Source organism: Fusarium oxysporum, chromosome X, assembly GCF_013085055.1.
Source record: "Fusarium oxysporum Fo47 chromosome X, complete sequence".
Classification (NCBI taxonomy): domain Eukaryota; kingdom Fungi; phylum Ascomycota; class Sordariomycetes; order Hypocreales; family Nectriaceae; genus Fusarium; species Fusarium oxysporum.
The window spans coordinates 1946997-1972033 of record NC_072849.1 but is presented as its reverse complement, the minus strand read 5'-3'; the positions used below and the strand labels follow the sequence as shown (position 1 = coordinate 1972033).

Here is a 25037-nt window from a genome sequence, read left to right as displayed (position 1 = left end):
CAAAGCCGAATGCTCAACAATTGGTGAGTCAAATAATCTCCAGAAGTCTAGTCGCAGGCTGCCGGCATAATCCTTATAGATCTGCCGTTTAATGCACCTTTGATGTCCTCGACTCCTCGGTAAGATCATCCAGATTTATTGCGGTCAATGTGCTGGACAACTGGTTGCCAACTCATCTGATGTCTTAGCCAGTTATTGATAATATCCACATAAGAGGACTCTGAGGGTGAGATGAATCTTAGTTATAATTCTTGGAATATGGATACTCAGAATTCTAGTTCTTTTGTCTTCCTGATCACATTGTCTAATCTATTCTTCTCTGGATCAACATCAATCCACTCCAGGTCGACGGGCCAAGACGAATTCACCTGCTCCTCCATTGCCTTTTCATCCTCCCCATCTTCCTCCACAATACCCACTTCTTTTAGCAGAAAGTCGTTTTTACTTCCAATACTACCCTTCAGTAGACGAAACACTACTCTGGCCAGATAACAGTTATTGCTCTGGTCTCCAAGACCTTTGACAACGAGGACAACGGTCGATTTTCGGCTTTCCAAATCTACCATCTTAGAATTATCCAAGGTTTTTGCGTGCATGAAGCCTATAAAAGCCAGCAGAATTATAATGAATATGTCATACGACTCGAATCCATGCCGCAGGTAGTATAAGCGTAGCAATGTTTCCATTTTTATCTTGGCGTCGCTTAAAGCCTTCTGGACACTGTCGTCAACTAGTGCAGGCGCAGTTGTCATGCGCAGTGTTTCCAGAAGATAGACAATCAGGTTGTAGTAGTGCATACTGAAGAGGGTTAGCATTGATCAAAGAGTGAATGATTTGTCTAACTTACTGGAGCTTGAGTTGCCATGGAAAAAGGATTTCTGTTGGTTTGAGACCTGGCGAAAGATTTCGATACCAGCTGTCAAGACGGATACAGAAACCCTTAATTCTGTCCACAATGGTGTCCGGAGTGTTCTTGAAACCTGAGAAAAATACAGCAGCGACATCATTGATGATGACCCGGAATTCAGAGAGTGTCCGAAAGGTATTGGCATAGTTCACCGATACGGGCCCTTTCGCTGATGGGTAACGGAGCCCGAAGTCGCCATAGCAGTCATCTTCCGTAGATAGCTGTATGCTAGGAGGCATCGATAGTAGCGGTGCTTTGAACACGTGGAAGCTATGGACGCTATTGTCTGTCAGCTTCGTCATGAGGTGAGGAAGTGGGACTCACGCCTGTAGTCCAAATAACGCCCATGCTGTAAAAGCTCTTGCATAATACTCAAGATCATCGCTGTTCTTGGTCGGTGTAGAGAATAGATGCATTGCATGCGCAGCCGCAACGGCCTGAGTCAGGTAAGATCTTCCCACCTCATCACTACCATTGGCATCATGCACAAGCGATAGGACAATTGCAGCCTGGATGGTCGTAAGTCGAGCATTGCCAATCTCCAGCTCCCATAGTCGGCGTGCCTCTGCAAGGAACTGATACCCAAGAGTCCGTGGATTCCAGAACTGAGACCGATGACTCATCTTGGAGTAGCCGTGCTGGAAACAATGATTTAGAACTCGGTGGTCTGATAAACTATGGGGTCTTACCCACGCAAGCAGATGCAAGGACTGCATGGACTAGAAGGGAAGAGCAGTATTTGCTTCGGCCTGCTGCCATGTCCTCCAGAAAGTAGTTCTTTTGGAAGGCTGCATAGAAAGTGTATTCGGTCATGAAATACGTCTCTAGTAGCTTCCGTAATAAACTGTTATCATCGATGATGCACGTCCATTTCCGCGCGTCGATATGGTCTAGTCGAGGCTCAACCATTTCGGCTGCATGATAAGGAGCCTCGTAAATTATAGGATACTCTGTTGGTGGATTGTCACTATCTTGTATCCTCGTCTCACTCAATGAGTATTTATACAGCCATGAATCAAGGTACTGGTTGCCTTCTTGGATCAAGAAGCTAGGCATTTCTCTGCGATAAGGAAACTCATACTGGTAATAGTGATCCGGCACTACATGCGCCTGCTTGAGAAGATCTGCACGTTGAATGTGGTCAAGTATCGACTCAACATCATGGCCGCTCTGGATTCTTCTCAGGATATCAGTCCCTTCATGCATTGGCTTTGTCGCTAGAATTCGGAATAGTTCTTGATACGCCCCCTGCTGTTCAAGGGGAGTCCGGTAGTGGCACTCCGTCCTTCGTCTGATGCAGTGTGAACATCGAGGTTTGGCGCCGTCGCACTAGAAAAAAAGACCTTGTTAACTCATCGTCTCGCACACTGAGGAAACATGGAACTGCGCACTCGGGACTTGCGCTGACGACATGGTTCGCAGGCTAAAGTGATGGCTTTACGTTGTCTTCCTAGGTTTGGGACCAGTGGTGGACTCTGGCTTAGAATTTGGAGATTTTCAGGGGCCGGGCCTGGCAAGAGATAGCGAGACATGTTCGTTTGTGAGTGAGTAGGTTTACTAATGCAACCGATTGCTGTAGAGACTATAGCATGTTCATGGTGAAGAAGGGGCGGGGTTTGGAGAGCCCTCACGTGAGATTTCTTTCACCAATCATGCTTTGGGATTGTCTCAAGTAGGTAGCTAGCAACGTCTATGGCGTCCTAAATACCTAGGTAATCGAACACTGTCTTTAATTTTTCGTATGAGGAACTGCTACTTTGTGTTGTGAAGAGAAAGAAGACTCAGTGGACAGCATCATGGGCAACATTTAACATCCTCTGGCTCGACAGAATGTCTGGACCGGGGCCTTGTGATTGACTTCGTAACCCTGTCTCGCTCCAAGGCGGGATGTGGCGATTGTCGCAGATCGGGCTCTCCAGTCCACGCACTAACTGACTAACCAGTGCGCTAATGCAGGGCACGTCAAAAGCGTTTTCAGTGGAGTTGAAACATTTTCACAGGGAGGATCCCGCTGGATACCCTCGTAGATCAACGTCTTTCATCGTTGCATTCGATCTTTCACTCTTATCCCACGTGAATATCTACAAGTGCATGCCAACTTCTCAACAAACTTCTTTAACGTCGTATCTCGAGATCATGTTCTTCGCTGTAATTGTGACGGAAGCTCCCGTGTATCACCCCCATGAAACACCTCGCCCTGACTAGCCGCGTGTCAACCTCCACCACCACCACCAAGCTGACGTACAAACAACCAACCCACAACACGATTCATACTGTAGCCAACCCACCCACGTCAAACGCCACAGACATTCTCTTCCGCCGTTGATCGCCCCACGTTGCAACCCGGTATCCAATATGATCGTTCCAAAACTCGTCCGTTTCGTGGGGCTCTTGTGCCGGTTGACGCGTTCTGTGAGACTAACAAAAAGCCAAGTTTTGCAGTTTTCATCCCGAGTCCAGAATGCGGAGTTCCGATCTGTTGGGAACTGCGGGAGTATATGAGCTTTTGTTCTTCCCCATGTTAAGAGACTTTTGTTTCTGATGTACGCTTCGCTGTAGCCATTCCTTCTGTACGGCACGTTCACTTTATTGTTTCTTCTTTTTCGTTGTATCTATCTACTCTGCTTTTATAATGAAGTTCTCTTCAGTTGTCACGAGCGGGCTCGCATCTTTCACACTGGTCGCTGGCCTTCCGACTGTTACATCATCAAATGAACACTCTGTTCAACAAGTCCGAAATCCAGTATATAAGCGCAATGGAATTGCAGCTCTCGGCAAGATATATCGAAAATATCACATCGATCTTCCGGAATACCTCGAAAATTCAGTACTTGCTCGTCGAGATGGTACGGGCACCGTCGCCAATAAACCTATCGAGAATAATTCCGAGTGGTTGACACCGGTTCAAATCGGAAATCCTCCAAGGACATTCCAGATGGATCTAGATACAGGATCATCGGATCTTTGGGTATATGGTTCAAATGCAGCTACTGCTGGCGGTAGCAGCAACCGATACAATGCCTCCAATTCGAAGTCTTGTGAGGAGATGGCCGGTGCAAAGTGGACGATTGAGTACGGTGATGGAAGTGGCGCTTCGGGTCATGTTGTGAAAGATACAGTCTCCATCGGCGGCCTGTCAGTGGAGGCTCAGGCGGTACAAGTCGCCGATAAGGTACATGAGTCTTTTGCACAGCAGCAAGACTTGGACGGCCTTTTAGGATTGGGTTTCAGCTCCATCAACACGGTCACTCCGAAGAAACAAAAGACATTCTTTGAGAATGCAAAGACAGAGCATGGCACTGGGGTCTTTACCGCGGATTTACAGCATGACGCTCCAGGTACATATACCTTTGGCGTCATTAACAAGACAGCATACGAGGGGGATATTACGTATACGGCTGTTGATTCATCGACGGGAATGTGGACATTCACTTCAACGGGATTTGCCGTTGGAAAAGGCAATATCACCAAGACGCCCATCACCGCCATCGCCGACACAGGGACATCACTCATGTTCCTCCCCGAACAAGTCAACAAGGCGTACTATTCACAGATCGACGGTGCCAGAGTCGACACAACAGCGGGAGGCTACGTTTTCCCGTGCGACACGAAAATGCCCGATTTTACGTTCTACATGGGGGAGACGGGTATCACAGTCCCGGGGTCTTACATGAATTTCGCACCGCTTGAGGGGCCTGTTCCGGGGGAGAAGGAAGGGAAGAGGGAGGTTGGGACTTGCTACGGTGGATTGCAGTCGAGTGCGGGCGATATCAATATCTTTGGTGATATTGCTTTGAAGGCGGCCTTTGTGGTGTTTGATGCGGAAAAGACGAGGATCGGGTTTGCGAAGAAGACTTTGGTTGGAGTTGAGTAGGGACAAGTTATAGATATCACAGCGAATTACACTCTTTTATTATCCTATATACACATGTTGTTTTATGGTTTATGCTGGCTGTGAATAATGCAATGCTGTTCAGTCTCTGTCTGCACAGCTGCATAAGTTGAGCAGGCACACAAAACCAAGAAATCGCGCACAAAGTTGAGTCGTGCGCGATTCTCCACCTATGCAGGGGCATGACTTGCACTAAATTCTCTCTCTCTCCAGCTGAGAAGTACCTCTCTGCGAGACCCACAGTAAGCACGATGTACCTTTTTCACATGGAGGAGAGTCTCTACGATAACGGTTCTGATAAGATAAGAAAACTCTCCGATGTCCGCTCAGTACAGAAGATGGGATCCGAAATTGCACTGTGTTCATCATCTCAACATGCTCAACCCAAGTGTTTGTTCTCATTATCATGACTGTCGTATATTCTATGAAATCACGCTCTCATCAGTATCTATGTAACTTTAGCCAGCGGTAATCACTCCAGGACCGCATCCAACAGATGTCAAATGCCATCCAACCGCTCTCTCAACGTTCCTCAAAATCTGGGGAACGTGCTCGCTCTTCATGTGCATCATGCCCAGTACAATCCCAGCAAGGCACGCACTTCCAAACTTTGCGACACCATGCTGCAACACCTTCTTCACACCCTCTCTGATCTCAGGATCACTGCACTTGAAAAGAACAACAAACAACGGCTTCATGACGTTGTTATCCATGAAGCGGAAGTTTGCTTGCGATCCTTTGAGCTCGTCGAGGATACGGTGCGTCGTGGCGATGATCTCGCGGTACACGGGCTTCGCGTCGGGTAGCACCTTTGCATCCGTGTTGAGCTGTAGGTGGAGACTAGACAGACACTCCAGGTACAGTGCTTCAAAGACACTGGCTGTCACGTAGCTGTGCGGCTCCTCATTTTTGCGCTGCTGCGTGTAGCGGTATAACAGCACAAAACCGTTGTGCCAGCTTGACAGGACCGAGAAAGCTCTCTCCCATGTTGCTTTGGTCGTCTCTGTATCGTCGTCCAAAAGATGATGAGCTAGGTGGTGCTGTGCGACATCCCACCACCTCAACGCTTGATCCAAATCGTGAAACGAAGAGGGCATTTTGTCTATGGAGTACCTGTGTCTTCCCAGGCATCGCTTCGCGGCTAGGAACTCATCCGTATCCCCGGTGATGCCCAGTCTCAGGGCCCACGGGTAGGTACTCAATCGCTGTATCATGTCAAACAGAGCATTCTCATAATCATCAAATACTAAGTCCGATAAAGATACACCTTCTTGGGCACATCGTTTACCGAGGTATGCTTCAAAAAGACGAGCAGCGTGATCGTGGTGCAGAACAGCAGCGTGCATGTCCCCGCGAAGGATATCGTAGGTAAGAAAAACAAGAGCCACGTGAGTAACACTACGCAGCGCACGGAGTGTAGAGGTAGCAGTCGTCACAGCACGTACAGTACGTGTATAGTACTGAAGTGACAGCTGATGCGCCTTATCAGCAGCGACAGAGTCGATGGTTGGCTGCGTGAAGGCATTGACGGCACCGCCTAGGGCACAGCACGTCTCGCGGACGGCGGCATCCTCATGGGCCAGCTGAGGCGTGATGGTAGCCAAGGTGTTGTGAGGGAGGGTGGTGCCCTGCTCGTTGGACCAGAGAAAAGTGGAGAACATGTCATATTGCGTTTGGTCTTTGAAGAGCGAGAGGATGTAGTTTGGCTTGGCTAGGATGCGTGTGTCGGACTGGGGTCCTGCACGCGTTGTTGTCACGGCTGTAGTAGCTGTAGCTGTGGTGTTGAAGCTGACGGATTGGCTGAGCGGGAAATGACATGTTAGACCGACGGCTTTGCACCGGTTACAGATTGGTTTGCCCTCATCACATTTCACTTTGCGGCGCCTGCATGATATTAGCAACAGTCTACAGTTGAGTGTCTGTCTGCACGAACTTGCACTCTTTACAACCAGTACGTGTCTTGAAAGACTTGGTCTTTGGCTTCTTAGCGGCATTTTGGCCCGAACGATCTGCAATGTCAAGGACAGCCACATTGGCATTCGGGATCTAAGGCGACCAAGAGATAAAACATGTAAGTAAGCCACCGACGACATGAAACGGGTCTGCCCTAGCGGCATTTTGTGCTTTTTTGCTCACCCGTGGCTTGTTGTTGGCCGGGACCGAGACGATCTGAGATGAGGACGGGTCGCCGCCGCGAGGGGGTTGCACACCGCCACCACTAGAAGAAGACGAGGCAGAGGAAGCAGAGGCCTTGGGTTTAGGCTTGAGAGCTATTGTCTGCTCCATCACCCACGCGTTTACCCTGTCGGGACCGAAAGAGTGTGGCGTGACGGTATGGGGAAGGCGAGCCAAATGCCCGAGATGACACGAGGAGGGGGATGCGTTGTGAGTGAACTGTTCACTTTCGGTGGAGGAGTTTCAGAGTGTTTAATCCTACGGTATCCACATTTGGTGTCTCTGTAGCCAATCATGAGCTGGCCTGTGCGAGTTACTCAAAGGAGTTAGGGTTGGGGTCTCGTTTATTTGTCCATATCCGAATTAGACAGGGATCGTCGCTTTGGTATTCTTGGCTAATGGTCTCAAACCCTCCGCTGCATTCTGACTGCATAGCGGCGCTGCAACAAGCGAATACAGTCAATTGATAAGTGATCTCATTAGTAAGATGATGCTTCAGAGTGTCAGAGGTGAAGTAAAAGTTTGCCTTGCTGGCTTCCTGATCATGTCCCAGGCTTGTTATCAGTGCATGCGTCACTAATTTGGAGCTGCCCAAACTTGTGCTACAGACATGATCTGCAGGCTGGATGTAAGTTCTTCCTTGCTTTTGACACACTGTTGACCAAACTTCGCTTACATCTCTCTATGCCCACTCAAGTCGGTTAGTCTTGATACAAGTGATCGACATATCCTGGTAAGGGATGCTACAACAGGTCAACTTACAGGGTTACTTTCTATCAACTCCCGTTCTTTTGTTATCAAGCATGAATACTACTGATGATGCTAGGGTATGACTGTTGAGCGAGAGCAACTGGTGGGTGGAGATCCAAGTTTACTGAAGGCCGGACCTTCGGCATAACAGTATCGTCCGTGTTCTTGACAACGCCTTGACTGATTTTATTGTGTACCGATACGTCTTCGACCATGGCATTTAGATCAACATTCTTATAACCAATCGCAGTCAGGTACCTAAAACGGTTATTCGGCGCCCCTCTTAGAAACTGAGAAGAGATAACTGGAACAAACTTCTGACAGACAATCCCGGCGATAAAGAACACGGCATATTTTTCACAATATTGTTAAAAGCTTGTATTATGAGTAGTACTCAGGATGCTATCAAAGTTTACATTTCAGCCTCATAGTTGCGAGGTAAAAAGTGTAGAGGCCATTACAAGCCCAGAGGCCACCTCATATTAGGTTTTGGCTGTGAAGTTATTTAATGAAACCACCGAAGTTTCCGTTGAAAATGGTGTATAAATAGAGCCTGTCTCCGCCTTCGTTACAGAGAGGACACAGTGAAGAAGTATTCCACAATTGAGAGTAAAACGAACAAGGTTGTCCTCGAGGACCCTCTCATATCCAAGTGTCTTTGGGATGTACGCAACGACGCCGACGCCGACGCCCTTTGGCCCACTACAAGGTCCGTCTTGCGGGTGTAACGGACATACAGCTCCTTGAGAATGCCTCCCGCGTTGGCGATAAGACGTACGTCCGTGGGCTTGACAGCTGTGTTGAGAAGGATCTAAGACTGGGATTCATGGAACTCCACAGATGGATCGGAACCAAGCAGGCGGTTAAAATTCGCATGGCTGACAACATTTTCTCCCGCCGCCCCTTAAACGCTGAAGCAGAAAAATACTGCATCAATGACGTTGTACACCTGCCTGCGCTACAAGATACTTACACAAAGCGGATTAACAGACAATGGATGAAAAAGGCTATGCACGAGAGTGCGCGTCGTGTGGTCGAAGCCTGCTCACCAGAGTACAAGCCCCAATCTCAGAACAAGAGGCTAGGGCAGTGGGGATCAGGATCGGGGACCAAGACATTGACCATGGATGAATGGCTCGAAAAGTATGACGAAGACAGGATGGATAGACTGGATAAGGAAATGTTCGATAATGATGACTATGACGACTCCAGACGGGTCTGGGAGAATTAATTCGAAAGACGTCGCAGGGAACGATACTTTCGATAGTCATTGGGAACATGAAAACATACCAGTGTGGAAGCTATCTGCTGGAAGCCCTTATACACACCTTAAGCACGTGCCTCCAAGGTAAGCTGACATTATGGGAGAACGGTGCTCAGTTTGCAACCAGATGCTGTTTATTTGTACTCTGCATGTTTTCATAAGAGACGCAGCTTTAGTGCTCTGTTCATGGCAATGTCTGTCTTTATCTAATCGCTGTAAGTATACAAAAGATATGGAACAAAGAAAGGTCCAGGTCTAGACAAAGGCATCTTCATGGACGCATCAATTGACGCTCTAGGCAAGGTACAGAAAGTCCACCAAGCCCAGTCGCGTTTCCTGATTTGGTACCCTGACCTTACGGCTGTTGTGCTTGGACCCGCTAAGCCGCCTTCTCATAGATACCCATCACAGAATGAGATCGATGAACTTCTCGGTGACTTGAGAAGTGTGAGCGACTTTTTGTTTGACACGGAACATCGGTTCTGCTCTGGCCAGGAGAACGAGTGGAATATGCTAAAGCCATTGGAGGAGGTGACAGCTAGCTTAGAGAGACAGCTGGATTGTATTCAGTTGGCAATCAACAAGCTTAATTCTTACCGTGGACCTAAAGATATCTACGGCATGTATCATGGTGTTCTCGTGGCGCCGAGCTGGCCAAAGCTGACAAAGAGGATGGCACCGGTGGGATTGAGGAACAGAAGATGGAAAAGGAAATCCAGATGAGCATGGTTCTCAACGTAGCAGGGGTTTGCAGGATTCTCGAGAGAGTTCAACACCCATCGACGAGTAATAGAAATGCTACTAACATCTTTCAGAAAGACCTCGTCCTTCGTACAGCCACGGGTGTAGTGATGGGTGGCTGATGGAGAGTCCCAGTGCCAGTCTCCCGATGTCTATTACCGAAAGTACCATGTGGTCTAAGGAAATAAAGAAAATATGTCTAGAAAATGCCAAACCAGAAACCGATGTCGCTTTTAAACCATTTATCACCTCCTGTCATTACGATAAGCCAACTTGTACCCGAATCCACATTCTAAACCGCATGTCTGCCCTGGAAATGTCAGAAGACATTTAGACCAAACCTTCAACCAGTATGGTTAAGGTTAAAGCCTCCATGCATCTGGGAGGTGTCTCCCAGCTCGAACCCTGGGACATAGCCCCAGGTGTTCTCGTTCCACCCTATAAGTCACAATATTAGTCTTGGAACATTGAACCGTGTTTAGTAAACTTACCTTGTTCTCCACCGTATCCGCGTCCCAGGGCCCCAATAGAGGGCATTTGCATGCCTGGTATCGGAACTAGGCCCGTTGCCGGTGCCTGATGACAGGGGCAGGTATGTATATCCGGAGTATGGTGAACATGCATGACCGCGGTCGGCACAAAAAGCGGCTTATGATCTTCCGCATAATATACGTGACCATGCCCCGGGATTACCGTGCAATGGGTAGCCACTGCATATTCTTTCGTAAAGGCCAGCGAAGGAGTTGAAGGGCTCGGCGGTGAGTTCTTCTTCTCCTCCTCATCACGCTGGTTCTTGGGCCTTCCAGCTACTTTCTTGCCTCGCGCATTTCGGCGGGGAGCACGCCTCGGTGGGGTGCTAGGGCTCTCCCGGTTTGCATCCTACGTCAGTCAGCTTTGTTGTGTAGTGTTTGCCATTGTGTATATCTTACCTCTTTCGTCTGAGCTGCAAGGCGCTTGGGGGCCGACGAAGGGAGTGGTCGACGCTGCACAGCAAGTTGTGATGAGGGGGTCTCTCGGAGGGCAGGCATTAGGTATGGTCGAATGTTATTGTTTTCAGACATAATCTCAAAGAGTTAAGGATGTTAAGGGATATGTTATGAGTGAAGCGAGCAGGCGAATCAAAGGTGAAGAGTGAAAGTTTGCTTAAGCGCGGTTATGATACTATTGATAGTAGTTGAAAAGAAGAACTTCTAACAGAATCAGGAATGGAGTCGTCCGACCTTTTGAACTTCACTGACTCCTTCCATCGCTTCCAGAATCACATGTCCAGTTGTCAATTAGACTGTTTGATATAGTGATGTACCAAAAATAACCGTTAGGTGGGGATCCACTATACGGCGTGGCGTTGGAAACATGACGGGAATCAACGTCAGCGATGTGCTACTGTCCCCACCGACTGGTGAGTAAAACCCTTGTCCCATGTCTGTGCTGCTGTAGAGATTAGGTGGGTAGGAGATAGGGTTGCTGCGTCATGGGGCAGTTCCGATCTGTTGGACCCTTTGCCAATGTTATGAAGATAGATGATTACTTGCGCCGTGATATCGTGGGGCGATCAGTACGACGATACTCTTGAGCAGTCCAGGTTCTTGGCTTGACTGTCATAGCACTGAGAGGAGCAAGGTTATAATTGTGGGCGATTTCATTCCATTCTATCTTAGAGGCAGTTCTGTCGCTTCATGATGACAGCCATCCTCGTACTAACGAACAGCGCCACGAGCCACTATGTTTCAGCATGAACACCTTAATACTCTCTCATCCGACATCTAATGTTCTAGAAATCCTCTCAGGTACGTATTTCAAGCGCCAGCCAACACGGGCACGGGGCGTTTGGCTATGACCTCTTCTGCTACAGTGTTGGCAAGCGTATGCGCCACCATAGCTATTGTTGTAAATGAGGAACAGGGGCTATTTCCTCCCATACTGGGCTACATGTGATATATTTCCGATCTATTGAGGTCTAGCGTATTCGCAATACCATCGATCATCGGAGTTGCCATGTTCTAGCGCTTGTTTCCATCAGATCTCAGTCTTATCAAACAGAGAAGTAGGACCAAGACTCTCACCGGTATTTCGGCCTATGACTCACTCATTTCATTTCGTTTCAAATGAAGTCTAGATTGCGGTTATCGACAGTAGTAGTTATCATCAAGCGTTTGGAGGCGAGTTGTTGGCGTTGATAGTGGAGACCAAACGGTTCGGAGCGTCTGGCAGAGGGGCCGGTGTCCACTTTATGCCGTCCCGCCTCCGTGTCTTCGCTTGGCTGAAACCCCAGTTCCGCCAACATCCGGGGATGCTGGATGACTTTCCCCTTTTCTGTTTTATTGTCTGGATGGGGGCCCAATTACTGAAGAGAGATGAGTGTGAAACCTGTAGAGCCCTTGCCCTGAGGTGAGCGGAGAGACGGTCCGCATTCGAGTTTGACAGTGTGTATGCAAAAAGCCTGTAACCTTACCAAAGAAGATAGATTTAGCTTTCACTGTGCCGAAGTGATGAGAGACGCTTGAAGGGCTGTATTATATTTATTGGTGACGGCTTCTTTATTTACGACACAAAAAAAAGCGCAGACATAAAGGCCTCGCGCGATCATGTTGGAGCCGCCATCAAAGTCGGACGAGAGAGATCGTGGTCGATAGCAACAGCTGCTCCCCATATCGCGACCGAACTTGACAAGTGAGGGGCAGTTCAACATTTTGCCCAGATTGTAAACGAGCGTGCACAAGTCAGTAAAATGGCATAAACCCACTCTGCAGAAAATAAGCAATTCATAACTCCTCCCAGCCACCATCGTCATCTCCGTCCTCCCCTGTTCTGAGTCGTCTCACCTCAAACATGAGCCAGCCACAACAGGCAAACACACAGACACGAGACACCTCCTGAGCCCCAGTTTTCCAACTCTACTTAACGCGTCGGGACCAAAGCCCCACTAACGCGTTTGCTGTCTCGCGACGCGAGCAACCAAAATTAGATGGTTGGAGAGGCACGAGAGAAAGGTACATTGAGAGCGACAAGCTTGAATGTACCTTTCGCAAAGAGGACACCCTTGTCGAAAAGACAGCAAGGTCGGCAGCTTGGTGTTGCACAACGTTTGTTAGTGCATTTCGCGTGCATCTCTGCCCTGTGTTTGACCAGCAGCTGCGCCCAGATAGTTTCGGGGCGCACTGCACCGATGCAAGGCCCCAACGTTGGGCTGGCAGCCGGGCAGTCTGCCTCAGTCCATCTTGACTCCCACCATTTTTAGCAGTTATTGCTCTACTGCCACTCGCGTCTCGGTCCCTCGTGAATGCCGTCTTGCTCGGCTTTCCATGCGGCTATGGTCAGCGACTTCAGATGCTCTGTGCATTGGGCCTAATCTGTCCGACTGTCACTCCAACTTAACACTATTCCTTCTGCATGCTTGCATGTCTTCGCCCACCAGACGACCGTGAATGCCTGGATGTTGGGCTTGCAGTAGCCTCCCACTTCGCGCTGTCTAACTCTCCCGTCCCGCTCTCAACCCTCCCGTCGCCAGCGCTTCTAGCTCTTGTCCTTCCGAACTCTATTCCATCACGTACCTCTTCCTCCCGAGACGAGCCGCGTCATTTTAGCCCGCTATTATCGGTAATACACTACATGTTGGCCTTGGTCTATTGAGACTCTCCTGCCTTTGGTAGATCCGGCGCGCGGTCTAGCTGTTGGCGTCGCCTTCGTACGTGATGAGGGCGGCTGTCGGTGGTGTTGTCGCGATGCCTTCTCACCAAGTTGGATTGCGCCAAAGTCAATGCCACTGTGGACATGGCTCGGCTTGGTTTCTTGTGCACTGTGATGTACTGGTCCATGATTGATCTATTTTTCCTTGTATATATTGATCTATTCCATGACGTCGATGTCTGTTCCAGTCTACACATCAGGCTCAACCTCGTCCACCGTCGGCACCTTGTGCAATTCGACCCCAAAGAACTTTGACACTTCCTTGACACTATCCCAAATGACTTGAACATCCTCCTTCGACACCCCAATTCGCCGCGTTCCCCGAATATGCCAATGCGTCTCCAGCGGGAGATTCTGGCTCATGATCACCGGCAGCACCACAAGCTGCGTGTCCGTATCGTCCAAGACTTGCCGATCCGATAGAAACAATCCATATGTGATCTCCGCCGAGACCCATGCAAAATCCTTGTGCGCGTCAAACAATCCCATCGTATCCCCCGCGTTTCGAGTATACACTTTCTTGAACCAATCGATTCCGCGGTCGTGGTTTGCTTGATCAGCCTGCCATCCGTCGCGCGTTTGGCTAAAGTCTCGGTCCTCGGGTTTCTCTACCTTCATGATTGACAGGATGGCTTCGAGGGGCTTGCACACGCCCACGAGGATGGTGGTCTTGATGAGGGCTTCGCGAAGGCGTCGTACGAGAGCTTGACGCGATCCGCTGGTCTGATAGACTTCCTGGCGGGTGAGGTATTGGTATAGAGCTGCTGCAGATTCGGGATCGGGACTGGCGGAAAGACAGGCGATGACGAGGAGATACCAGCGCTCGTCGCCTAGATGTGTGTCTTTGAAGCGGGTTTCGATGCTTTGGAAGAGCTGGGATAGCTCCGGGGTGAGTTCCGTAGGTGCCATTGTGACTGTTGTAGATTTGGTAGAGGTCAATGCTCATGAAGAGTTGGCGACGTAAAGATTTAAGTAGCATTGAGCATATAGCTTCCTTGTAAGACTCTGGTGGATAAGGTGCCTCCCCCTCTCTGTTTAACGCGGCATCTCGGTAGCCACGTGGATCACTGTAGCGACACAACAAACTCAATTAAGATGATTCATTGGTAATTTCATGTGAAATGTTACGTCTCATTCCATTCCACAGCGCACACGCCTTAAGGCGGTGGTGGTTATCTCATCTTGAACCTCCCCGCGCCGCCATCGGCCGCTGACCCCGCATCCCGATTAAGCTTGAGCTTGCAATTCACGAGCTCGACCAAATCTGAACGTAGTGAGAGGCCACACAAAAGCTGCCCGCTACATAAACTAAATTGCACCATGAATATATTGTTCGCTGGAGAAGCTGTGAGATGTGCGTAACAAAAACGCTGCAAAGTGAGGTCGGTAGTTCGACATACTTCCGTAGGTTCCGGAGTCGCAGCTGGATCAACTGCCGTGCCGTGATTCCTTGTCCACCAAATTGAACATTGCACAGCGCATGACAAGAGACATAGACTATCTCGACAACTTAGCCAGCAATTATCAAGATTTCAGGCTCGTTTCGTATGCAAAGAGATTTGCACTGATAATGCTTCCCGTTAACGATTCGCGCATCATGTATGTCAAGTCACCATGGCCGAATCCTCCATTCGGTCACGAGGCAAGGAGAGCATCGCAACTCGTGATACATATGCAGCATGGCCAATTCTTTCGCAAGACCTCAGGAGCTAGGAGCTACCATTTTGAGAAATTGCTCATTTCTTCCTGTCAGCTTACCCGAAATCCGATATCTTACCTCCGCTGACACTCTGCTCCAAGGCAAAGTCCGACAAGTCCGCTTCTTGAGATGCATATATCATAGATACTCCATGAACATTCTCGCATGTGTCGTGATATTATAATAGACGAATGATACTCACAGGCTAATTCTGTTTCAAGTCACCGTGATCATGGGCCAAAAAGCATCCTTGGTTATCGAAGTCGAGATCGATGCTCCAGTTGAGGTCGTCAAATTACTTGTAAGGCAGTACCGGATAGCTTTGACCTATATGTAATAGCATATAGTTCAAAGACTTTCCTCGCTTCCCAGAATGGAGCAGCTGGTCCATCGAACCAGTAGTCTCATCCAAAAAGATCGATGACTTGATGCCGATGGAGAAGATGAAGGTCGACGTCAAAGATGCAAAGCTCACAGCCACTCTCCTCGTCAGTAATTCCTTTCAGATCCCTCAAATTACGTTCCTAACTAAGTATCAGAGAAATGATCCTGATGTATTCGAGTGGGAGGGAGGTTTATGGCCGCTTGTTACAGGTCGTCATGAGTTTAGCTGGAGAGCGAGCAGAAAGTCTCCTGGAGGAACGACGTTTACGCAAAGAGAGAATTGGCACGGTCTCATTGTGTTTCTTTGGAAGCCGGGTTGGATTATAGGAAGAAGTGCGAAGAGAAACTTTGAAGGGTTTAGTGCAGAGGTGAAGAGGGAGGCAGAGAGGAGGGCAGCGGCACTGTAATAAATGCGGCCGGCATTGTTGTGGTTACGTATGAGCTATTGTTTTGTTTACAGCGAACTTGAACCTCAATCTGGCGTGCATCTTCAATTTACTTCTAAAATCAAGACTTATCAAGAATCGATCTGCTTCCTTGGGTTCATCGCATTGCATCCGGTCAGCTCTCCAGGGCTGCATTTCCGTTTCGCCTCATTTCAAACTTAGAATAATACGATCTCCACAAATAAAACTCTAGAAAGCAGATGACCATTGAATTCAAAGCGACATCAACCAACAATGGCCGTCGATGTCGTTGTCAGACACTTCAATATGATCTGATCCAGGGTAACGGGACCTGAAAACGTGGGGGTTCACGTGGACACCCACGCTCGTATCAACACTCGGCATACCCGGATCGGTCAACCGCTACGCGGGGGATGAAATATTACTCTGAATCTATCTAGATACATTCTTTTCTTTCAAGGAAGGTGATGGATTTGACCGCTACTCAATAGGAAATCTTTGCCAATCAGCTGAGACCTACATAACGCGTCCCCCCTCGCAGCTCACCAAAATCGAGGTCTTGGATCAGCAGAAGAATGTCATGTTTTTCTTGGTGCCGTGATCGGGATTCGGAAAGGATCACCAGATGTTGAGGGCTGAATAAAACTGACCCTCTATCCCCTCACTTGGATCCTCTATATTATATCTATTCATCAATTGACATAGTTACATCCTCAATATGCCTCCTGGAGTTCCACCAAAGCGATCCTACTCTCGTACCGATGCTGCTGTGCGCGTCGAGTACCCTGAGCACCATGAACTTCCCGCTAGTAAGCCATTGATCGGTCAGGGCGGACAGTTCTCCAAGCCGACGTTGGCGTCGTTGTCGCTTGAGGGGAAGACGATTGTTATCACGGGCGGTGCGAGAGGTTTGGGGTTGGTTATGGGGCAGGGAATTGTCTACTCAGGTGCTGATTTGGCGATTGTTGACTTGAATAGTATGTGACCACTCCGAGTGATCTGAGGTACTAACAAGTTTCAGAGGATGAAGCGCAGTCGCAGGTTGGTCAGTTGACGGACGCCTTCAAGAGAGAGAATCCAAACAGCCAGAAGTCAGTATACGGGCCCTTCTCTAATTCACCTTCTGACAGATCATCAGAATTCCACGAGTCACAGCTCACTACGCAGATGTCGCAGACCAAGACTCAGTAAACAAATGCATCGCCGAAATTCTCAGCATCCATCACAAGATCGATGGCCTAGTTACATCAGCCGGCTTCACTGAGAATTTTGATGCGATCCACTACCCCATTGAACGTATGCGCAAGCTATGGGGTGTCAATGTCGATGGAACTTATCTGTTCGCCGTCGCTGTTGCCAAGCATCTCATGGAGCGTGAGGCGCCTGGAAGTATTGTTGTCATAGGTAGCATGTCTGGGGCCATCGTCAATGTTCCTCAACCGCAGGCGTAAGTCACCTCTAAGGAATCGAGAAGAATGATTGCTGATGGTGTTGATTAGTCCGTATAACGCTGCCAAGGCGGCGGTTCGCCATTTAGCTGCTTCTTTGGCAGTCGAGTGGGCTCATGCTGGCATTCGTGTCAACTGTATCTCTCCCGGTTACATGTTGACTGCTTTGTAAGTCATCCCCCGACCCTCCATTCAACTTTAGACTCACAGGCAGCAGAACGCAGAAAATCCTGAATGACAACCCGGATCTTGAAAAGACGTGGACGTCTCTCATCCCCCAGGGACGAATGGGCCAGCCGCAAGACTTGATGGGACCTGTGACCTTCCTTTTGTCTGATGCTTCTTCATACATGACTGGATCGGATCTTCGAGTTGATGGAGGCTACACTGTCACTTAGATAGGAACAAGTCTCCGTCAAACTGGTCTCGAGTGCTGTTATGATAGACGTTGAATATTTGAATGAACGTATAAAGTCCAAATGGTGGCCCAAATGCATGAATGGTCTTATTGCCTTCTTGTGTCGGTCCTGGAGTGACCTCAGGGAGCAAGAAAACTTCTGACATTGAATCAGGGTGCCAAAATAAACTGATCTAAAAGCCTAAGAAGATATACCAAGTTTATCTAAGTGTTTTTATCACTTAGACAAGAGGTCCTAAGTTTTCTTGCCTCCCGTTGCGTGGGTCCTGGGACAAGATATCTCACGTCAGCCGATCTCCACTAAGATCCTCCTTCCCACACAATTTCATCTTCATAGAGCCTCTTAACTGCCACCCCATTTCTGCAACATCTAACATTGAAAGCACCACAGGTGTGGCTTGATCTCTACCACGATGGGTTTCTCAGAACTCGCAATATACACCCTAGGCCTCGCTTGTATCGCTAGAAGCATAATGGCCTTCATCAACCCGCAGGCCGAATATGCACTCAATGGACTAAAGCATACCGCCACTTCGAAGGATGACCCAAGCTCGGCACCTATTTACATGCTGGGCACTTGGGAGGTGTCGGTTGGTATCCTCTTGTTGGTACACCAGGTAAACGGAAACAGCACTGGAGTCACGACGCTCCTAGGGTTGATGAGCTTGTACAAGGCTGGCGTTGCCACACTACTTTGGAACATTGGAAGCAGCATAAGTAAGGTTGCCGGGAATGTGGCTACGGCTGTTTTGCTCTTAACATGGGCTGTTTTGAAAAGCTAATGGGTAGACGGACACAAGATGGCGATATGGAAAGGGGAACCGCCACGATGAGAGCTGATGGAGAATGACGTTTTTGTATTCTTAGTCTTCCATGATCTGGTGTTGCTCTGTCATCCTGTCTAAGGCAGCTGTATATGTCTATGATCAAGGAATGAGAATGACACCTTCCGTCGATCTTGCTTTTGTGTCTAGGGAATGAACAAAAAGGGCCCAGTGGATGGTGCTTCCCACGCAAGGATGCCAGGCTCCGCCGCACGGCACAAGATCGCTTGAGGGATCATCAAAGACGCCGCAGTGGGACCGGTTCTGCAATTCGGGAAATCTGGTAAACTGTGGCAGCTGTCCCCGTTCCTCAGCATGTCGCCGACACGGCACCGCCGATCAAATACAGGCTTTCAGACTTGCGACCACTGCGAGAGACAACAAGGGAGAAATAGCATAGCAAGTCTGCAAAACACATTAGTAGGACTTATGAAAATTTGATCAAGGAGTGTCTTACCATCAGAACTCGGGCGATGGACATCTTGTCATCCTCGTCCGCGTCATCGACCTCCGCCATGGCCACAAGCTTCATGGCTGGTGGGCCAGCGGGCATGAGCATCATGGTGAACCAAAGGACACGGTCCTGACCTAGGACATCAGTCTGTGTGATGAGCATTCGAATGAACAAAATGCTGAGCCTAATTGCCAGTGTCAGTAGTAAATACGCGGATGGAGTTCAGGGAGCGATCTTACACTGGCCAGATAAAGAAGCGAATCAGGACAACGATGGAGAGAGGAAGCCAATGGATACTACCCGAGTCATGTCCTTGTCGCATGCGACGAAGACTGTGAGCGAGCTTGATGCCGACGACAATGACCTGCAGGGTGACGAAGAGTTCTCCAATGTTCTTGAGACTGACAGTCAACCAAGCGTTGAAGATGCCGCCATCCTCACTGTTGGCAAAGAATGCTTTCTTGAGAGGAGGCACAAAGGCGAGAATGACACCGATGGTAGCGCCGACAGATGGTGGGCTGATGAATTGAGTGGTGAGAGCCAGCATGTGCTGAATGCGAGGATGCAGCTTGTCCCATACGGCGTGTTGAGCCTGCGCGGTACCACGAGATGCCTTCTTCGCGTATCGTGGGAGCGGTCCAGGAAGGAGAGATGTTCGTTCGTTGGACTCTCCGTTCTCTTCGTCCGAGCCACTCTCATCTGGTGTATCGTTATGTCCCGCTCGGTCCCTCAGATCTGCATCCATAGCATCGACTGGGTCTTCGTCACTGACTCCAAGAAGGGTTCCACCAAGACCAAAGGTGAGCATGTTGGAGATGACGGAACAGACGAGAAAGAAGGACTTGGCTCGATCAATGATTGCGTCGCTGGTGTCATCGTCGGACTTTGCAAGGGCAGAGAGAACACCAGCTGAACCGAGGGATTGGATCAAGAGCAGAGGGTAAGATGTGGTATTGTTGAAGGTGATTGCCGGCGTGAACCATTTCGGGAGACTGAGGACCTTCGTGAGGGCGTAACCGATTCCGATTGAGACCAGGTTGTAGACAAGTGCCCATGCTACGAAACATTAGACTTGCGGACTTGGGAGAGAGATTGTTGACTTACCGAGAATGATAACGTATTGAAGCGCATTGGAGGCTTCAATCTGTGTACCAAGATTGACGATCAAGAGCGCAGGAAGAAACATCTTGATGCAGATCTTTGAGATCTGCCGTCCCGTCTCAACACTAAGAAGCTTTGTCTGCCCAGCGACGACACCATAAAAGATGGTCAAGAGAACAGACGCCGACGCCTGAATGGCGCCGACAAAGGTGCTGGCAACACTGCTCGACATGTTGACTCTTCTCTACAGTAATTTTGTGTTTATAGAGTTGAATTTTGACATGTCGCGTGCTCGAGTTTGTTTGATCGCGTTCCTGGAACATTACGTCAATGATCAAGTGTGCATCCCGGAGCAATTGTGCCTTGAAAAGTGGAGTGAGAGGTTAAGGTTAACCTACCTTGGAAAACCTTGGAATGTGAGTGGATTTGGCGCTTGGCAGGAGAGGATTCATGGTCAGTGACATAATGGAGAGGGGACATTGGTGGGTTTTATTTGCAAGGGAAAGATGGTGGTGGCCTGTTTAAGCATATTTCTTGATTCTGGATCTGTAGAGTGGCAGCTGACAAGACAATCGATGCGGGGAATAAGGTCAATAGAGGGAATACGGCCTTGTTGTAGGCTCATCATGTTATACTGTGGCTTAAACAAGGCATAATATTGCGAACCGGACTACTCTACGTCGCTCTCCTCGTGTCGCCAAGCAGCTCATACTGTTGGTTCTGCATCCCCGACAACTCCTGCGGCTCATGCACCTCCGTCGGTAGCTCAACAGGATGATAGCTAGCCAGCTCAGCCGACCCTTTCCGCTCGCTGTCAACTGGTGCCTGTCGCTTTCTGCGCAGGAAGAAAAACGCACCAGCAGCGATTGCTAGCACGCCCACGCTGACACCAACGCCAACGCCAGCCTTTGCTCCAGCTGTCATTCCTCCCGTGCCGGCATCAGCTGCGGCGCTCTCTGTCTCTTTTGCGCCAGAATTACCACCTGTGCTTGTTGCTTCGTCGCCGCCTTCGGAATCGGAGTCGCTGTCCGTAGCCTTATTTGACGATGGTGTCTGCGCGTTGTCCCAAGTTCCGCCGTCGGATCTGTGTAGCTCTTGGATCTTATCGCCGCTCATGTAGTATACCCAGATCTCGTCCGAGTCCAGCGGTGATACAACAGCCAAGCGCGCGGATGCATCGTCTGCTTCGGGCCATTTCTTCTTCCCAGGGCTGTCCTCCTCTGCCCAGGCCCCATTCTTATGTGTTATCGCGTGTAATTGGGAGTCTTTGCCGATGTAAAACACTGTCAATCCCTTTCCAGCTTGGTTCGCAATGCCTAGATCGACGGCGGTGTTGTCGTAGGACGGGAGTGTGAGCGATGCCGCTGTCGATGTGTCGAGTCGTATATCTGAAGGTTCGGTCGCATTCGTCGGCGCTGGGCTATCGAACGGTGTCGGGAAGGATTCTAAAGCGCCCGTCAGCTACACTGTTGACCTCGAGTGAAATGCTCGTCTTCTTACCTAGTCGCCATTTGCTCTTGTTATCGTTATTGTAGCGAGCAACAACAATGTCCTTGCTATCGTAAGGATACACCACCGAAACATTGGTACCCTTCGTTTGTACAGCCGCTATCGTCATACCGCCCGGCTTCTTCAGTGATACCGGACCATCATATCGCCAATCGGTATCGTCGTCGTATGCGAGAAGGTTGACTCGTCCATCTTCGTCGTGGTAGTAGACTCGGGAGCCGCCCGCATCTCCTAGTTCTGCGACCGCCAATCCAGTCTTTTCGTTCACCGAGGGCAGCCCACCCGAGTCGGAAACGACCTCTTCGCCATCGGTGTCGAGCCTGTAATTGCCTGTTGTGTTGTCGCATATCAAGTACGCATTCACAATACCGTCGTCGGCATTCTGGTAGAAGACGGAGGCCTAGAACATTAGCGAAACTTCGGCAACGAGAGCTGCAAGATGCTCACGATTGGCGTATTGAGGTCGTCGTCCCACCAACCTGAGATAGCGAGCGGTGTCGCGGCCTTGGGTTGCTCCTTGAGTGGCAGCTTATTGGGGTTTTTCGTCGAAAAGGAAGCTGATCCATTGCTATTGCACGAGCTGTGCAGAATATCACCAGATCCCGGGTCTTGGTATGCGAAATGCGGTGTCAGAGTGTAGGGCGACCAAGTCCACCATCCAGCCAAACCCACTACCGGCCTTGCCAAAAGGCACGCAACCGCAATCGCCGAGCGAGACATGTCGACTATCGTCCAATATCGAGAGAATGGCGTTGAGATGGAAAGAAAAGAGGCACAGGCTCCAGCCTCGTCAGCTAACAAACACCAGCACGTCCATCAAAGCGTAAGACGAGAAGCGAAAGTGACGCTGACAGAAAGAGAATGGTATCGAGAGGGCCAAGGCCAAGCAGCAACGGCCCAGCTTCACATGGGCATCCATTGGACTTTTTACCCAGCATCGCGTTACAGCGAGAGCGGAGATTTGAAGGGACTTTGGTGCGTGAGAAAAGGTGATGGACCCAGAATTGGCAGCGATCGTTTCGCAGGGGACTCAACAGGAGCTCGTGGTTGGCTGCTTTGTCATTCTGAGGGGCTAGTGCTTACTCTTCAGTGTCCTTACAGGGTTATGCCCAGCAAGACACGGGAAGTGGACTGCGACCTTAAGATGATATTTAGAGTTGGATTATGCTCCGGAGAGGACATCCTGATTTGAACAGGAAATACGACCTTTCCCAAGTCCAACTGCCGCTTTTCTTCCCACCAGCACGAGTCTCAATTGCATTGTCGTGCTGCCAAGACGATGGCTCAGCGGCCCGCTGTAGACTAAGCACCGAGCCGCTCAACAGTGTGAGCACTAAGCTTAAATGCCCTGTAAGCGACTATCATTGGTGCAACAACTGGATCCTTCACCCCTGGAAATTAGGGCTGACCTTTGAAGGTTGTTCCCTCTTAAGGCTAAACACCCGGCCTGATAAATTCACCATGGCTCGCTGCGGACGCAATGATCCGTTATCTTAAGGTGGTCTAGTTTCGGCAGTTGTTGCTTCAAGTTGGATACCTAAATGTAGTGAATACTAATGAAAGCATGAGTGGCTATGCCGTTGATATAAATAGTTGGCCTCGAAGATCGCTTACTTGAACTTTATCGGTGAGCGCTTGGAAACATGGATGCTATTCTCGTTCTTCCTTGGTGTATCACCGTAACCTCTCGTTAAATTCACCACGGCTTGCTTCGCTTTATTGCAAGACTCACCCATGCAGAAGAGTTATACCTTATTAGAGCCTCATTTTCATAGAGGCATGAAAATGGTTTACAGAGTTTCTTTTATTTTATATGGGTTATTTGCCAGGTCGCGATCATTATTAGTCCTGTTCAGTTGGCTAAGTCACCTAACCTATAACACCTGGCTTGCATGCTGGCCGTGATGAATATTACGAGAGCGTATGGTATTGCTGTAGGCTTGGTAAATAAGAAGTATATAATAAGATCTCTCGGAATGTTGCATTAGCATGACTTATTGGTACGGGACGTAATGTGCAGATATGATAGCTTGATATGTGCTGTGATGCGATCTATCGGTGTGATCGCCTGGTATGGTTGCGTTGTGAACCACTGGAAGACTGAGTGATTAAGTTTGAGCGTCGCCAAAATAACCAGGTTCTGAACACCGATAGTGTCTCACTACTCTTCGAAACAGGTTCAAAATAACAAATAGAGGGGGTGCTGGGCCGGGTTTCTGTTGAGAGCTTCATCTGAAAAGGTCGGGTTACTGGAGGCTGCTTCCTTCGTCGAGGCAAGACTTTTGCGACACCACACCACCGCGTGACTATGAAAACGAAACATAGTTCAAATTACATAATAAGACTTGGGTTAGCTCAAAAAAGTGTATACATTGGTTCTGTCGGGTTTTGTCTATTATCTTGCATGATATTGATGATAACCGGCATCATGAAGTCAAATCAACTGGAAACAGTAGTCAAGAAGAAAGCCATGAGAAGCCATAAGGTGACCACGAGCAATTACTTTCGAACTGAAACGTAAATCTCGGGATTCGTATTGTGACTCATATGGTATTCCTGCTTCGCGGTAAGTCTGTCGTGAGTCCAGCGAGCTGGTTACAGTGATAGGGGAACAAGACCACCAAGTACCAAAAAAAACCCCAAATCCTTCTTTGCAGAGTTGCCAAACCTAAACTCAATACGGCATATTAGTTGACCTAGAACATTTCATACACTTTGACATCCTAGATTCCCAAATCCCATCGTTACGAGCAATGGAGCCCTTGTGCCACTGTCTGTCCGATAATAGATTCAGTTCAAAGTACTTGATTACGGTTGTAATTGGGGCCTAGCCACATTCTTGAACTCTGTAATTGGCCTTGAATGGTGCTAGATCTGATATCCTCATTCATTATATAGGGTAGTGGCTTGATATATCTCGTGGAGATATCATAAGCTTCAACCATCAATCAACAGTCAGTTACCCGAGAGCTAAAATTGAGTAAGGTACTCAGCGATATGTATGAGAGTAAGGAAAGACTCTTCTAACTTTGACGGTATCAAGACAGCTAAATGACCCTGGAGAATCATTTCGATACTGGACACTAGAACCTGTTCACACAAGTCCATTTAGACCGCTTCAAACCTCCTAGCATCGTCACCTATGGAAATGTACTTTCTCTGCTGATTGTCGCCCATTCCGCTGCATATAACTTGCAACAGCTCATTGCCCCTTTGGGTTTAAACAAGATTCATATCATGTTTCAACTGGTATTCTGATCTATCATGGATATTTTATGACATGGGTGTCTAGCAATATGTTGACTAATGATCTTGCAATTATCGATAGTATTTGTCACGACTAGTCTCCAGCTTTTCGAAATGATGTTGGAATGTCG

General features: G+C 48.8%; 11 protein-coding genes across 11 annotated transcripts; 5 read left to right on the top strand and 6 right to left on the bottom strand.

Moving 5' to 3' along the window:
• Positions 1-266: 266 nt before the first annotated feature.
• FOBCDRAFT_244522 (uncharacterized protein) lies at positions 267-1816 on the bottom strand (the record flags this gene model as incomplete). Its single annotated transcript, XM_059610610.1, has 4 exons — positions 267-798; positions 848-1135; positions 1232-1545; positions 1601-1816. 4 exons carry the CDS (start codon positions 1814-1816, stop codon positions 267-269), a joined length of 1350 nt encoding a protein of 449 aa, XP_059466039.1.
• A 1495-nt stretch (positions 1817-3311) lies between these two features.
• Positions 3312-4846, top strand: FOBCDRAFT_191220 (aspartic peptidase domain-containing protein). Its single transcript, XM_031191695.3, has one exon. It carries the CDS (start codon positions 3540-3542, stop codon positions 4779-4781), a length of 1242 nt encoding a protein of 413 aa, XP_031032926.2. The 5' UTR covers positions 3312-3539; the 3' UTR covers positions 4782-4846.
• Positions 4847-5144: 298 nt separating this feature from the next.
• Positions 5145-9084, bottom strand: FOBCDRAFT_253661 (uncharacterized protein; the record flags this gene model as incomplete). The annotated part of the gene is made up of 8 exons (XM_031191693.3): positions 5145-6683; positions 6733-6845; positions 6936-7200; positions 7292-7508; positions 7786-7982; positions 8698-8765; positions 8835-8892; positions 9053-9084. 8 exons carry the CDS (start codon positions 9082-9084, stop codon positions 5258-5260), a joined length of 2376 nt encoding a protein of 791 aa, XP_031032924.2. The 3' UTR covers positions 5145-5257.
• A 177-nt stretch (positions 9085-9261) lies between these two features.
• Positions 9262-9851, top strand: FOBCDRAFT_280544 (uncharacterized protein; the record flags this gene model as incomplete). Its single annotated transcript, XM_031191691.2, has 2 exons — positions 9262-9669; positions 9804-9851. 2 exons carry the CDS (start codon positions 9262-9264, stop codon positions 9849-9851), a joined length of 456 nt encoding a protein of 151 aa, XP_031032922.2.
• A 221-nt stretch (positions 9852-10072) lies between these two features.
• Positions 10073-10790, bottom strand: FOBCDRAFT_323816 (uncharacterized protein; the record flags this gene model as incomplete). Its single annotated transcript, XM_031191690.2, has 3 exons — positions 10073-10167; positions 10221-10608; positions 10659-10790. 3 exons carry the CDS (start codon positions 10788-10790, stop codon positions 10073-10075), a joined length of 615 nt encoding a protein of 204 aa, XP_031032921.2.
• Positions 10791-13544: 2754 nt separating this feature from the next.
• On the bottom strand, positions 13545-14397 carry FOBCDRAFT_10356 (uncharacterized protein). Its single transcript, XM_031191689.3, has one exon. It carries the CDS (start codon positions 14323-14325, stop codon positions 13606-13608), a length of 720 nt encoding a protein of 239 aa, XP_031032920.2. The 5' UTR covers positions 14326-14397; the 3' UTR covers positions 13545-13605.
• Positions 14398-15347: 950 nt separating this feature from the next.
• Positions 15348-15906, top strand: FOBCDRAFT_280541 (uncharacterized protein; the record flags this gene model as incomplete). Its single annotated transcript, XM_031191685.2, has 3 exons — positions 15348-15416; positions 15463-15603; positions 15655-15906. The coding sequence occupies 3 exons, from the start codon at positions 15348-15350 to the stop codon at positions 15904-15906; spliced, it is 462 nt and encodes a 153-aa protein (XP_031032916.2).
• Positions 15907-16335: 429 nt separating this feature from the next.
• On the top strand, positions 16336-17946 carry FOBCDRAFT_232823 (uncharacterized protein). The gene is made up of 5 exons (XM_031191683.3): positions 16336-16883; positions 16928-16997; positions 17045-17353; positions 17406-17522; positions 17572-17946. Exons 1-5 carry the CDS (start codon positions 16625-16627, stop codon positions 17750-17752), a joined length of 936 nt encoding a protein of 311 aa, XP_031032914.2. The 5' UTR covers positions 16336-16624; the 3' UTR covers positions 17753-17946.
• A 167-nt stretch (positions 17947-18113) lies between these two features.
• FOBCDRAFT_285635 (uncharacterized protein) lies at positions 18114-18554 on the top strand (the record flags this gene model as incomplete). Its single annotated transcript, XM_031191682.3, has 1 exon — positions 18114-18554. The coding sequence occupies exon 1, from the start codon at positions 18186-18188 to the stop codon at positions 18552-18554; it is 369 nt and encodes a 122-aa protein (XP_031032913.1). The 5' UTR covers positions 18114-18185.
• A 381-nt stretch (positions 18555-18935) lies between these two features.
• Positions 18936-20383, bottom strand: FOBCDRAFT_285633 (auxin efflux carrier; the record flags this gene model as incomplete). The annotated part of the gene is made up of 4 exons (XM_031191681.2): positions 18936-19001; positions 19054-19234; positions 19290-20106; positions 20155-20383. 4 exons carry the CDS (start codon positions 20381-20383, stop codon positions 18936-18938), a joined length of 1293 nt encoding a protein of 430 aa, XP_031032912.2.
• A 433-nt stretch (positions 20384-20816) lies between these two features.
• Positions 20817-22589, bottom strand: FOBCDRAFT_10346 (uncharacterized protein). Its single transcript, XM_031191680.3, has 3 exons — positions 22108-22589; positions 21652-22060; positions 20817-21596 (listed from the first exon to the last, which is right to left on the bottom strand). The coding sequence occupies exons 1-3, from the start codon at positions 22378-22380 to the stop codon at positions 20827-20829; spliced, it is 1452 nt and encodes a 483-aa protein (XP_031032911.2). The 5' UTR covers positions 22381-22589; the 3' UTR covers positions 20817-20826.
• Positions 22590-25037: the final 2448 nt, after the last annotated feature.

Bases quoted from the DNA above. Each gene is read 5' to 3' on its own strand.
- FOBCDRAFT_191220 (XM_031191695.3), top strand. From the start codon at position 3,540: ATGAAGTTCTCTTCAGTTGTCACGAGCGGGCTCGCATCTTTCACACTG.
- FOBCDRAFT_10356 (XM_031191689.3), bottom strand. From the start codon at position 14,325: ATGGCACCTACGGAACTCACCCCGGAGCTATCCCAGCTCTTCCAAAGC.
- FOBCDRAFT_232823 (XM_031191683.3), top strand. From the start codon at position 16,625: ATGCCTCCTGGAGTTCCACCAAAGCGATCCTACTCTCGTACCGATGCT. The intron at 16,884-16,927 runs GTATGTGACCAC...AACAAGTTTCAG, and splicing joins GGCGATTGTTGACTTGAATA to AGGATGAAGCGCAGTCGCAG. The intron at 17,354-17,405 runs GTAAGTCACCTC...GGTGTTGATTAG, and splicing joins AATGTTCCTCAACCGCAGGC to TCCGTATAACGCTGCCAAGG.
- FOBCDRAFT_10346 (XM_031191680.3), bottom strand. From the start codon at position 22,380: ATGTCTCGCTCGGCGATTGCGGTTGCGTGCCTTTTGGCAAGGCCGGTA. The intron at 22,061-22,107 runs GTGAGCATCTTG...CTAATGTTCTAG, and splicing joins ACGACCTCAATACGCCAATC to GCCTCCGTCTTCTACCAGAA. The intron at 21,597-21,651 runs GTAAGAAGACGA...CGGGCGCTTTAG, and splicing joins CAAGAGCAAATGGCGACTAG to AATCCTTCCCGACACCGTTC.